The 13742-nt window shown below is 35.9% G+C and overlaps 1 protein-coding gene across 1 annotated transcript; it reads right to left on the reverse strand.

The window, feature by feature from the left end:
* Positions 1 to 570: 570 nt before the first annotated feature.
* On the reverse strand, positions 571 to 12513 carry LOC148693921 (cysteine-rich receptor-like protein kinase 25). Its single transcript, XM_088678308.1, has 8 exons — positions 12067 to 12513; positions 8892 to 9419; positions 8703 to 8807; positions 8440 to 8612; positions 1818 to 2028; positions 1451 to 1688; positions 1212 to 1362; positions 571 to 1125 (listed from the first exon to the last, which is right to left on the reverse strand). Exons 1-8 carry the CDS (start codon positions 12371 to 12373, stop codon positions 823 to 825), a joined length of 2016 nt encoding a protein of 671 aa, XP_088534434.1. The 5' UTR covers positions 12374 to 12513; the 3' UTR covers positions 571 to 822.
* Between the last annotated feature and the right edge of the window lie 1229 nt (positions 12514 to 13742).

Raw genomic sequence — 13742 nt, forward strand, 5'->3', positions numbered from 1 at the left:
ACCGGACATGTAGAATTTGACATAAACAAGGCTCCAAATCATCTTATTTCAAATGAAACCTCAGATTAAGCAGCCCCTGGTTTTAGACTTTTAGTCATTAATTAATTACTAATTTTGTGTGTCATGTTGGCTATTTTTTAACCTGAACATGCTTACACCCATCTTAACAGTGAATTCAAATCAATGAGCAATACTGATGATATCATGGCTTTAGACTTTAGTGTCAAGTTATGCTAAATCTAGCTTTCATTTGTTGCTATCGTAATACGTCATAATGATTATTACAGATTAGTAAACAAGTTATCAGTGCCATTTCCAGGTTGGTTCGGATAGTGGTTGACAAACAAATGCAATTTTTTTTTTTTTTTGAATTTGAATTTGAATGAAGTCAATTTCCTTGAATCGAATCCATTAGAATGATGAAAAATAAATAAAAACCATCAATTCTAAAATGAGGGCAAGTCTTAGCGCAACAATAAGGTTGCTCTTTTGTGACAGAAAGATCACGGGTTTGGGCCTTGGAAACAGTCTCTTTGTAAGGTAAGGGTAAGGTTGCGTACGCGCTAGATGTTTCTCTCCCAACCCTGACAAAAAGGGAAGCCTTGTTGGCTTGGTGTCCCCCTTTTAATTCTCATTAGAAATGAATAAACCAGTTCTTAGCAACTTGTAACGCCTGAACTACCGATGTTCTGTATTTATTAATAATATACACACAACAAAACTAAGAAAAACTTTGTGCTATCGAGAACATGGGTAGAATTTCATGACAAAGAACACCATAGGAAAGCTTCAACTTTGTACAGATTCATGAATCTTATGGTGTTATCGCGGCATGACGTTAGAAACTGTTAGGCCACTAATAGAACTATTACCAGCAGCTGTCTCAGTATAATGATCAGTGAATCTTCTCGTGGTGAAAGCAGGTTTCTCAGGTTGGCTAAGAGTTACAGTTTCACTTTTCAACATTACAACAGCAGAAGACATGGTTGGCCTGTCATACGCGTCTTCCTGGACACACAACAATCCGATATGGAGATATCTTAGAAACTCATTTGGATCACATGAATCGAGCAGTAGTGGGTCGAGTAGCTCCAACCCTTTTCCGTCATGCCATAATTTCCATGCCTGCATCATAATAAATTGGATGAGCATTAAGCTGCTGTTTAATTGCAAAAAGTCTTGCTTTAAGAGAAGTGCATAAAGTAACTTACATATGTTACAAGGCTAGGAACACGTTTTATTGGATGAAAGCTGGCGTTCCTTCTCCCTGTAATGATCTCAAGCAATAGTACGCCGAAACCATAAACATCAGACTTGACGGAATATACTCGCTCCATTGCATATTCTGGAGCCATGTATCCACTATTCCAAGACCAAAATCCAGAACAAAATGTTGAGTACCGTAAGTTGCCCTTTAGTGGAAAGGAAAATTTAGAAAAGAAGCACTTACTAAGTCCCAACTATTGTAGTCGTATTTGCTTGGCCTTCACTTCCTGCAAAGATCCTTGCCATGCCAAAGTCGGAGATTTTAGGGTTCATGTCACTGTCCAATAAAACATTGCTAGCTTTCAGGTCTCTATGGATGATTTGAAGTCGAGAGTCCTCGTGTAAATAAAGAATTCCCCTTGCAATTCCACTTATAATGTTTACACGTCTGCTCCAATCAAGTTGTGCTCGTTTCTCTGAATCTAAGCATCATTGGAGGAGAATTTACAGACTAAAATATTTCTGACAATAAAATCTTAGCCATAGTATAAAACAGTTGAAGTTAGATCCCAAATACAGAAATTTTCGAGAGATCATAAGAGAAAACATACCAAAGAGGAAGACATTTAGGCTGCTGTTTGGCAGGTATTCATAGACAAGCAGTTTTTCCTCTCCCTCAACACAAAAACCCAAAAGCCGAACAAGATTTTTATGTTGAAGTTTCATTATCAGCAGAACTTCATTTGTGAATTCCTCCGAGCCTTGCTCAGAACAGCTTGAAAGCCTCTTGATTGCCACTTCTTTTCCGTCACTGAGTACACCCTTCAAAAAACCAGATTTTAAATCAAGCCACTGAAAATACTAACCAAGCGGTAGATAGTGTTGGATACCTAATTGGACTTGACTAACATTATAAGTATATAAAACTATCTTACTTTTAATCATCATCTGCTGCAATTGCAGCAGAGTTTTGTTCACAGATTGCAACATGCGCATGCAAATAAACAAAGCAACTGGAAGTTGCATCCTTGCTGTCTATGAGTCATCTGTCAGTATACACATGCAGTGGCCTTGCTGTCCACTATGCATAATCATACATGCTTAATGTGGGAACCATATTCCAATCTGTAAAGCACAATGCACTGCATGTGGATCATCATGACATGGAGTGGATGAAACAGCAGATTGACTTGGGTTAACACCAACAACTCAGTAACTGATTTCCACGATAGATGGAAATCAGATGAAATCTGTATATATATAATCCAATTCCCTACTTGTGAAGTATCGTTCTGAGATTAAGGGTTCTATCACCTTTGGAACATAAGGTCTTAAACAAGTAGAAGAATTGCATTTCAACAAAGAAGGATGACTGCTCCAGGTATCATATATAAACTGCATGAATGTAATCTGGGATACTTGTTATACATCAAGTTTATATTTATATCAGTTTCCAACATTTGGTATCAGAGCCAAATAACAAGTCCCAGATTCGTTTTACTGCTTTATTATTATGATAAATGTATGATGATATATTTGAAATGTATTTTATATATCTCTCGAGTAGTGCAGTACTTGATGTACTTCTGATATTCATCAAAGTGAATATTGTTATTGTATTTTGTGGCTATTAAGGGGTCTTAAAAGATTCATAGCATGTTCATATATTTCTCAAAAGGGAAATATATATAAATTGCATGAAGGTTAATAAATTGTATGAATCATTCCCTATAAAAGTTTGCAATTGTCTAGTCCAAAGACTTGATGTATCATTGCGATTGTGGAATATTATGGCCAATATATGCAATATGGAAGGCAGTTTATGATTTTCACTCAAAAGTGCGATGTAAACTTGCAGCAGTAACTGCATACTCTTATTTGTAACTAACATTTCTATGACTGCTCCAGTGGTTAATTGAACACAGGCCATTGGTTGAAGGGCATTGCTGTCTTGAACTGCACCAGCTGCTTTGTACCCGTGGGCTGCTTCCATGAACTCTGTTTTGATGAAGCCAAAAGTTGATGAGCTTGGTTGACGAGTTTGGCAGTAGGGATATTCAATAATCACGCTGCAAACATGGGTGTGGTTGAATCTTTTGACTCAGCTGCTGTATGAAAGTAAAGGTTGTTCTTTCATTATATTTTGCCTTATGCTTTAAATAAAGCATGGACTTATGTGTTGGTGAATTTTACCATGTTAATGGTTCAGGTTTTATTTCAATTATTGTGTGTATGTACAAATATATGTATGCAGTATATTGAAATATTGTGGACTGATGAAAGATTCAGACCGAATCAGCTTGGTATTATAAGCATTCCATTGCAGCTAAATAAAAGCTTGACAATGGTGGAGCACTCTAATAAGTGGGAGCTTGGAAACAGAGCTTTAAATTTGTTTCGGTATTTGCATAATGCATATTTGACGGTTTGTGTTTCTTGCCCAAAGGTGTAACATAAATCTGTGTTGTTTGATGTTGCACTCTTTGCACACAGTTTGAACTTGATGTTGTGTATGTATGTTAAAGCAAAGGGGAGTGGAGATTGGGATTTATGTTGAACTTGAATATGGTTGCAAAATGATGTGAATATTGGTCGACTGCAGTAAAGTCTATGTGGTTAATTTAAAACTCATGAAATGTTCACATTCCTTTCCAAAGAAGGGGATGTATAAATTGTTAGAAGTTTTAATCACTGTATAGCCACGTTTGTTGTTGCTGCAATGTTACAACTCAATTTTGAATAGTGGGACTTAAGCTCCTTTTAGTCCTAGTTTGGATTCAACTGCCCTGTTTGAGTCTGTCTATGACTCTCTCCGTGAAATGTGGTGTCGTGCGGATGGAGACCATGGTGAGGATATTGGTCTAGAAGATTACTGGGTTGCCTCTGATATTCCGAATGGTACCAGCTTGGTGGACTAATGTACACGACTTCAATGGTTTTCTGGCTAATACTCTTCTTGGTTGTGATTATAATTGTTTGCAATTATAATTTTTCACATAATGCTTTTCTTTGTAAGTCTTGTACAAGAATGATCCCAACGGAAAACAACTAAGGTTGCAACATCTGGAACAAATAATCATGTTATTTAACCATTGGACAAATGTTTATTAAATCTTCACCAAAGTGAGATTTTATGGAAATTTTGGTCTGGGTGCTGTTCTATGTTTGCCAACATATAGGATGGTGGAAGAGGTGATACTGCATGCTTGTGCCGAAACCATTCATGAAGTAAGTGATGCCTTTATCTGATTATTTGGATGTGGCTTTGTTTATTAGCTTTAGTTGATGTTGTTTGGAATTTCATGGGTCACATACTAAAATCATACAAGTGTTATATACATTTATGTATACATGTGTGTAAATATACATGATAATAATTATACGTATCCATTTTGCTTATGTGAAAGATATGATATGTTATTATATAACTGTTGAATATAAACCAAGTTCCCAGAAAAAGTCATTGTTTCCTTGCTCTGCGAAAGTCGTTTCATTTGGTTTGTTTGATAGTAATTTACCAATTCTACACTTCCTTAACAGTGATATAGTGTAAAAGGAGTGCGGGCAGGAAACAGTTCATGAGTCAGAGTGATAAATCTATAAATATACATTTGACTTCATTTGGTCTGCATTCAAATCTGAAATTTTGTCTAATATTTTTTGTTTTGGAATGAACTGTCTATGCAAGTGCTCCAGAGTGTTTTCCAGCAATTCGCATTGCTTTATTGGATTTGTTTTCACACAGGTTGATCCTATAACTATGAATACTAGTGATGAAAGTAAATAATCAATGATTGCTTGCCCAAGTGGGAGAATTAGTGAAAGAAAATTGGGCTTCACACTCATTAATTTATTTACAATAAGTGTATAAATTCTAGAAAACTTAATGGGAGTTGTTCTTGGTTATTCTAATCATATTGTTTAAAAAGTTTTGGGCATTAGGTTATTAAAGCATTATTCTATCTTAATCTATTGTGTGATGGTTGTACATTAAAGAGTTAAGGCAGTTTATGTCTCTTGCTCAAAAGTGTGACATAAATATGCATGACCATATGCACTTGTTTTTACGGCCGCTTGAGTTTTGAGGTAATTTTGAGATTGTGCCGCTGCTGTGTTATGCGGGCAGAAGCAGATGCTGAGGTATCACTCTAATGCTTTCATTCTTTCCCATGTGTGCTGTCAGAAGCATTCCCATGTTGTTACTGTTAAAGTATAACCTTCAGACTTCTTTCCCATGTGTGTTACACAAGTCTTTCCCATGTGTGCTGTCAGAAGACAGCAGATGGTGCTGCCATATACTTGATATAATTGCATGAAAAGATCTTGTAATGATGGGTGTACAATAAAGAATGAATGGTTGCTTATAGTTTTAACTAAAGGTATGTTATAAGCATGCATTTCAACGATTTTTCCATGTCTTCTTCAGTGAATACCTCGGCTATGAACTTGTGCTATTTGTTTATTGTGATAAGAAATCCTAATGCTTTATGCATGTATAAAATACGTATGATGATTGCTACAGTTTTTCTATAGCATGATTAATTGTTCTAATGCCATATGCTGCTGCCAAAGTTTTATTCACAGCAGGAAAAGGAATATATGGTTTGGAGATTAAAACACTGTAAGCTGCGCTTTTATCATTCTAGAATTGGTAGTCATGGTTGTTTCAGATTCACAAACGATGATCGATATCTGATTGAAATCTGGTATATGATTGAAATCAGTTTCTTGATATCTAAATATGTATTGGCAATAGGCATTGGTGTAGATTGTAGCTTAGTAAATTTATGTTGAACTTGAATATGGCTGGTAGGTTGCAAGGTTCCTGATACATGTGAAAATAATCTATAATTATAACTTACTTGTGTAGAAAATTGGTTTTTCAATTGACGTTTGGATGATTTCTACAATCAAATTGAAATGCTAAAGTTTTATGCAGGTTTTCAACACTAATAATCTCTATACTTGAACAAATGTTTGAATAAATCTTCACCAAAGTGGGAATTATTAGGAAATTTTGTTCAAGGGATTATTAATTGAATTTTGTAAGTGACAATTCATTGCATAAGACCAATCTTTCAAAAGAAAGAAATAGTGAATGGCTTGAACTGTGATGTAGTGTGTAGTATTTTATAAAAGTTTAAAGTCAACTTTGTTCCCTTGTCCAAAGACATGATTTGAGTTGTAACTTGAAATTTTTGTGAAATAGCTCTGCAAATAAGGATGCATGATTAAGATTGCATAACTGATATTTTATGTCTCTTGGCCAAAGGTGTTACATAAAATTGCATGTCATGGTTATTCACTCAATGACTAGTTTATCTGCATAAGGCAGAATTGAGGCTCAGTTGGAAGCATTAACTCATTGGAGTTTGATAAAGGATCGAATATGATTGTATCATATTTGATGTTGTTTCATATATATATGCAATGTTTGAAATGATGAATTACTAATCAAACCGAGGTTTAATGAGCTGGTTATTGTAAAAGGCTTATCATTGGAGCCAAACAATGGCTTGACAATGATGTTTGGTTTGATCAGTGGGAGTGTAAATAATAGACATGTTAAATATGTTTGTTTGCTCTGTTAATATCATGCATGAGTAGTTTTGGGGGATGTGATTTCAGAGTGTTAGTACAAATTAAGAAGTACTAATTTTCTGGGGTTCAACTTTTGAAGCTATTCATGGCAGATGTGAGTTGTTGTATGGTTGACATGACTTGAGTGATCACAAAGGGATTGGCTTAATACGTTGGACAAGGAACATGATAAGTGGAAATTCAAAAGTGGGAGAATGGTACCTAAACGTGGGTTCAAACCAATTAGGAGTCATGGCCAAGTCAATAACTGATCTCCTAGAATTAAGGGAAAGGGAGACAGGTTGATGGACATCAAATATCTATCAGTGAAAGAACATGTGAGAAAGGGTGAAATCACGATTGAGCATATTGAAACAAATTCAATGATAGCTGACCCTTTGACTAAGCCATTGGCAGTAGGAGTATTCAAGGATCATGTCTCTAAGATGGGAGTGCTTGAATCTCTAGAATCTGCTGAAGTGTGGGAGTGAGAAAAACTTGATGTAAGTCACATGTATATTTCAAATATGTCTTCGAATGTTATTTATGTTGTTCACTATCAAGACCTACTGAATCATATGCGCTTGTTGAGCCTATTGGTTGTCTGAGTTGCTGACAGTATGCATGTATATGTATATTCTAGTGTCTTGATGATTGGACATGAATAATTCGAGGGATGCAATTCGATGAATGCATCAGGATCTTCCAAAGTTGATCCATGAAATGACTGTTTTGAATGAATGAAGGAATTTAAATTCATTGAAAAGTCTAAAGTTTCTTTCTACATATTAATTTTAAGTATTTGTGGTTTCAGGGTGCTTGTGTTGTCTATAAACACATGATTTTCTGGAATTCAAATATTTGAATTAATTATAGTAGTTGAAAGGAAGTTAGTATGCGTGAAACTTGATGTGATCACATGAGGTATCAGTGTTGTGAAAGGCATGACTTTGATTATAATGTTTAGTCTGTGTCCATGTGGGAGAATGTTGGATACCTAATTGGACTTGACTAACATTATAAGTATATAAAACTATCTTACTTTTAATCATCATCTGCTGCAATTGCAGCAGAGTTTTGTTCACAGATTGCAACATGCGCATGCAAATAAACAAAGCAACTGGAAGTTGCATCCTTGCTGTCTATGAGTCATCTGTCAGTATACACATGCAGTGGCCTTACTGTCCACTATGCATAATCATACATGCTTAATGTGGGAACCATATTCCAATCTGTAAAGCACAATGCACTGCATGTGGATCATCATGACATGGAGTGGATGAAACAGCAGATTGACTTGGGTTAACACCAACAACTCAGTAACTGATTTCCACGATAGATGGAAATCAGATGAAATCTGTATATATATAATCCAATTCCCTACTTGTGAAGTATCGTTCTGAGATTAAGGGTTCTATCACCTTTGGAACATAAGGTCTTAAACAAGTAGAAGAATTGCATTTCAACAAAGAAGGATGACTGCTCCAGGTATCATATATAAACTGCATGAATGTAATCTGGGATACTTGTTATACATCAAGTTTATATTTATATCAGTTTCCAACAGATAGTACTACAAATAACGATTTAATCTTCGTATGTGAACTTTTGTCCATAGTTTTGTTAAAGAAACAGTTTGCTTTTACTTTTTACCTTGTAAACAGACCCAAAACCACCTTCTCCAAGCTTATTTGAATCAGAGAATTTATCCGTAGCTGCATGTATAGATGCCAAACTGATATAGGGGTACTCCTCAGCTTTCAGGTTTCTGCCCTGAAAACGTTGTTCTGGGAACAATACATGTTGTCTTAAAATCTCACTACTCACTGAACAGATCAAAATAAAAGCTGCTTTCAGAAAACATATTAGAGTGATGATCAGCTCTAAAATAAGCATTTCCCAACGCAGTATTTTACCCTTTTTGTTTCTTTTTCTCATTGCAAGATAGAAACAGGAACCCAAAAGTAGTATGGCTAGACATGCTGACACAACCGTAAGGATCGTGATCCACCATCCTCTACCTTCATTTGGAAACAACCAGGCATTTGCAGTTAATTTATAACATTGTAACGTCGAAATTGACACACACTTTTAAAAGTACTCACCGTCCCCTTTGTTGTTATTCGGAGAGCTAGAAATAGAAGCTTCAGTTGCACCATTATAGAAGGCATACAATTCGTACCTCAGATAGCAACTCCGGCTCAAAAGCCGTGCACCAATGGAGAAATAAAACTCTCTCAAAACGTCTTCTATGGCGTGCTGAAGGCATTTATCACAGTCATCTCCAGATAAGTCTCTGGTGCACTGCACAAGAGCATATATCACTTTATCTTCAAATTGTACATCTCCAGTAGCATACATTTTCGCTGAAACATTATATGCGGCTCGCTTCGCAAGCTCACTCAGCTTCTCCCTCACGGTATACTCAAACTTTTTTGGGTCTGAAACGTTTTCCTTGTTAGCCAACGCAATGTTGTCTGCCATATTCAATTCACCATAGAACTTCACATCGGAGTAGCGCAGTTGGCTCGTCTCCTCCCACACAACTGATTCTGTTGAGTTGGGACAAATCCTCACAATGTCTAAATGCGCGGTGTTGATGCAGTTGTGACATGTCTCATTCGTAAGAGCAACTCCAGCGTTGGAGCCCTCCCCCCTGGCAATACACTATTCAATCCACCTAATGAACAGTAACTGCCCTTAATGAACAGTAAGTAGCCCTGGCAATAGAATTTGCATCTCCACCGTTACACTTCAATAGCCCTGGCAATAAGCAATAAAATATTAGTATTTTTTTTATTTATAAAATAATACAAAATAATTTTAATTGTAATATCGGATAAGATTTTTAATCGTTCTCGTTGCGTCACGTGTCATTATCCGAAGTATTATTAAATAATACAATTATTGGTGATGGATTTCTGATAAGATTATTTTATACAAGGACTTTTAATTAGAACGATGGTCATGGTCATGGACTTTTAATTATTTTATACAAGGAGGTAGAGGGTTTGTTAATAACTTACCAAGGAGGCAGAGGGTTTGTTAATAATTTTCATGTCGTGAGGAAAGCAAGGAGGCAGAGGGTAATTCTTAGTATAAATAACTTACCAAATTAATTTGAATAAATATTCAAGAAATTGGAAACAACATAAATAATACAAACAATAAATAATAAATTACAACCCAAAGTGATTGGAAAATTATGGGCTCCGATTACAAAAAGTACTCTATTCATCATCACTTAACCAATTTGTGGTGCTAGGATGATCTTCTCTTGCGGTGCTAGAACCACCTTGGCTTGCTATGGCTTCTCTTGCACACCTCCTTCGCACAACGTCCGCTTTCTCTGACTTCCAAAAAAATTTAGAATTTGGAGACTTCCCTTCTAAAGACATGTTCATAATCTCACGATCTTGTTGAGCCCGTCTTTCTTCTCTAACATGTTCCCTTTCTTGCCTAAGTAGCTCTCTTTCTCTCTCATTAGCATAAAATTCTCTCTCAACAGCTGCTGCTTTTGATGCCTCTCTAGCCTTATCAGTCTCATCTTTCGCCATTTCCCTCGCCAAAGTCAATTCACCTTGGCGAGTAAGTTCTTCCATGAACTTTGCATAATCATTCTTGGAAGCACCCCTTTTTCTCTTTGAAACCTTCTTACCTTGAGGCCTAATTAGAAAACGGGTCGAACCCGACGCTTGTTCAGGGAGGGGCGTTTCGGGCACTTCTTCTGCATCATCTTCATGAACATGATCGGGTGTAGAGTGTAGAGGGGTGCTGTTCATGTGCACTTCTGGACCGACTGGCACAACTCTAAATTTAGGACAATCTTTGACAATATTCCAACATTCCCACCGGTTGAATGATTTATTTTTGCTTTTGGTTTTGGCAGCGTACCAAGCTTGTACTTGAAGTTCCTACACAATAAAAATAAGTAACAAATAAATAATACAAATAAATAATTATAATGAAAATAAGTAACAAATAAATAATACAAACAACATAATTATAATGTAACAAATAAATGTAACAATAACATAATTATAATGTAACAAACAACATAATTATAATGTAGCAAACAAATAAATAATACAAACAACATAATTATAATGTAACAAATAAGTAACAATAAATAATAAATTTTGTACGTAACAAATAAATAATACAAACAATAAATAATAAATTATGTAGATAACAAATAAATAATACAAACAAATAATTATAATGTAAATTTGGGTATCAAATAAATAATATATTGTTACCTGATCCGAGTAATTTTCCCCACTTTGAATATTACTACTAGCTTGTGCCAAAGCGTCTCTCCACGTACTAAACGATTGGCTAAGTAATTTCCAACGACTGGACATCGATTCTTTGGTTCTTTTCCCACCAATTTTCTCAAGAAAATTGGTATGAATAAGAATCCACATTTTTCGCAACTGCATCTCATTACCCGTAAGCGAACTATGAGTACCTTCAACTCAGCTAGTACAAAACGCAACATCTTCAATAAGCGACCAATTCGTACCTGCACCAGTGGTCATTTTGTTGAAAAAAAATGGATTCAAACTTTGAGACAAAGAAAGGAATGTGATTGAAAGTAGTTGAGAAAATATGAAATTGTTGTGTAAGGTAGATGATAATGAGAAGGTATTTATAGAAAAGTAAAAACAATTTTTTTTACAATTTTTTTCAGATTTTTCAGATATTTTTTTGAATTTTTTTGAATTTTTTACAATTTTTTTTTAATTTTTATTCAATTAATTAATCTCTGCCGTTGGATATAAAAAAATTTGAATTCCAACACTCCAGATTGTGCCACGTGTCACAACGGTAACTTTTCAGATTTTTAAAACTATTTTTTCATTTATTTTTTAATTTATAAAGCATTTTAATATCCACCATTGATCTCAGATCGAACGGTGGATATTAAATCTGACTTAAATTTTTTTTTTTACCGTTGAGATCGAACGGTCCACATTAAGTGACCGTTAAGATCTAACGCACCGTGGAAAGCCACATGGCTTCCCAACGGTAACTGATAGATTCTTTTTTTTCTGATTTTTGTGTCGGCGACGCGCCCCCACGCGCGGGTGGGGTGCACGCGCCTGACACAAAAAAAATAAAATATTGCGCTGACGTCACACCCATCTCGGGCTCTCGGGCTGGCAATCCTTCACGGGCCCGGAGCTCGGGCCTCCCCCTTCCATTTGGCTAGCCCACACTGAAGCGACGCCACCGGCCCTCGGGCCCTTGTTTTGGAGCCTGTCCCCCGAGCAAAACCCAACGGTGGGAATGCTCTAACATAATCGAGGCACATATAAAGGCCATAAACTCTATCTGGTTCATTTCCGGCGGAAGTATTGTACAGCTTGGAAACAGAAGCATTTGAAGGCAATGAATTGAGCAGGCTCTGGAGGTTTTTCTGAAACGTACTATTTTCGACATAACCGCGAACATCTGAGCACAACTTGTATGGAGGATCAGCATAAGCAAGATCAAAAAGGAAGGTGATGAGATAACAAAGCAAAAAAAGAGAGATTGTTTTCGGAACACTAGGGAAATTAGCCATGTTTTGATCTCTAATCATAGAAAAAGATTAGGGAAACTTTTATATATAGCTTTTAAGTCTTCTCCTTCCTGCTCGAAATATGGTTAAAAATCTCGGAGTACGAGCACCATTGAATTTTTGTGAATTGATAGGTAGTTTCTTGGAAGACTTGTTTAATTAAATTAGTAAACATCACGTCAGTACAAATTCTAAGAATACAAAGCCTTCGACTGGCTGTATTTTCCAGGAAATTGCTCACGGTTGGTCATGATTTTGCTTGTAATTCAGTCAATGTCAGACCACAAGTTGAAAGATATATTAACTCAAAACTAATAGATAATGACAGAGACTTCTGCAAACCATGAAATAATATAATAGTCACACATGTTCTGCTGTGGTTTAATTATTTATTTATATACATGAAAGATTAGCATGTCCGATAGGTCACACGGCTAGAATTAAACTTCATTGCCTAGCCTACTCTCCATGTATGCATGCCTGATTTTCAGACAAATCTAATTGATATTATGAGTTTCATTTTCATTCAATTCTGTTGTAACCAAAAAAAAAAAAAAAAAAACAATCAAACTTTCAGAAAAGTTGGTAACTTATGTCTCAAAAATGGTTTGGCACTTGAAAATGCGCAACATTTTGAATTTTGTTTACAATATATTATAGGGTAAAGTATAAAAAACTACCTCAACTATTGAGGTCACGACAATTTCATACCTCATCTTTTAAAATTGACAATGTCATACCGCATCTTACGAATTTGTGACAATATTATACCTCCGTCAATTTTTATGTTAGTTTTTCTGTTAAGTGCTGACGTGGCTTGATTCGAGACCTACTTTCTATTAAAAAAATTATTAAAATATTATTAAAAACTAAAAAACAATTATTTAATATTTTTTAAATATTAAAATAATAATAAAAAGTAGAGAGAGAAAAAAAAAAAAAAAAAAAAAAACCCTCATTTCGTCCCTCCCCTCGCCCCTCGCCCCTCCCCCCTCCCCCCTCCTCTCCCCATCTTCATCTTCTTCCCCCACCTGCAAATCCCAACAAACCAAAAAAAAAAAAAACCTAGATCCCGTCGGCGGGAAGATGGGTGCGCAGAGAAGGTGGAGGATGGGTGCGGAAGAGGATGTGGAGAATGGATGAGAATGGTGGATTCCTTCCTCCTTTTTTCCCTCTTCTTCTTCTTCCTCCTTCTCCTTCTTCTTCTTCCGCTTGGGAGTTGATGGTTTTCAAAAAAAAAATTATTTTTTTTCCTTCCTCCTTTTTTTCCTCTTCTTCTTCTTCTTCTTCTTCCTCCTTCTCCTTCTCCTTCTCCTTGTTCTTTTTCCGCAGGGGGGGGTGTTGATGGGTTTTCAATTTTTTTTTTTTCCTTCCTCTTCTTCTTCTTCCT

Source organism: Pyrus communis, chromosome 10, assembly GCF_041283825.1.
Source record: "Pyrus communis isolate YQ-2024b chromosome 10, ASM4128382v1, whole genome shotgun sequence".
Classification (NCBI taxonomy): Eukaryota; Viridiplantae; Streptophyta; class Magnoliopsida; order Rosales; family Rosaceae; genus Pyrus; species Pyrus communis.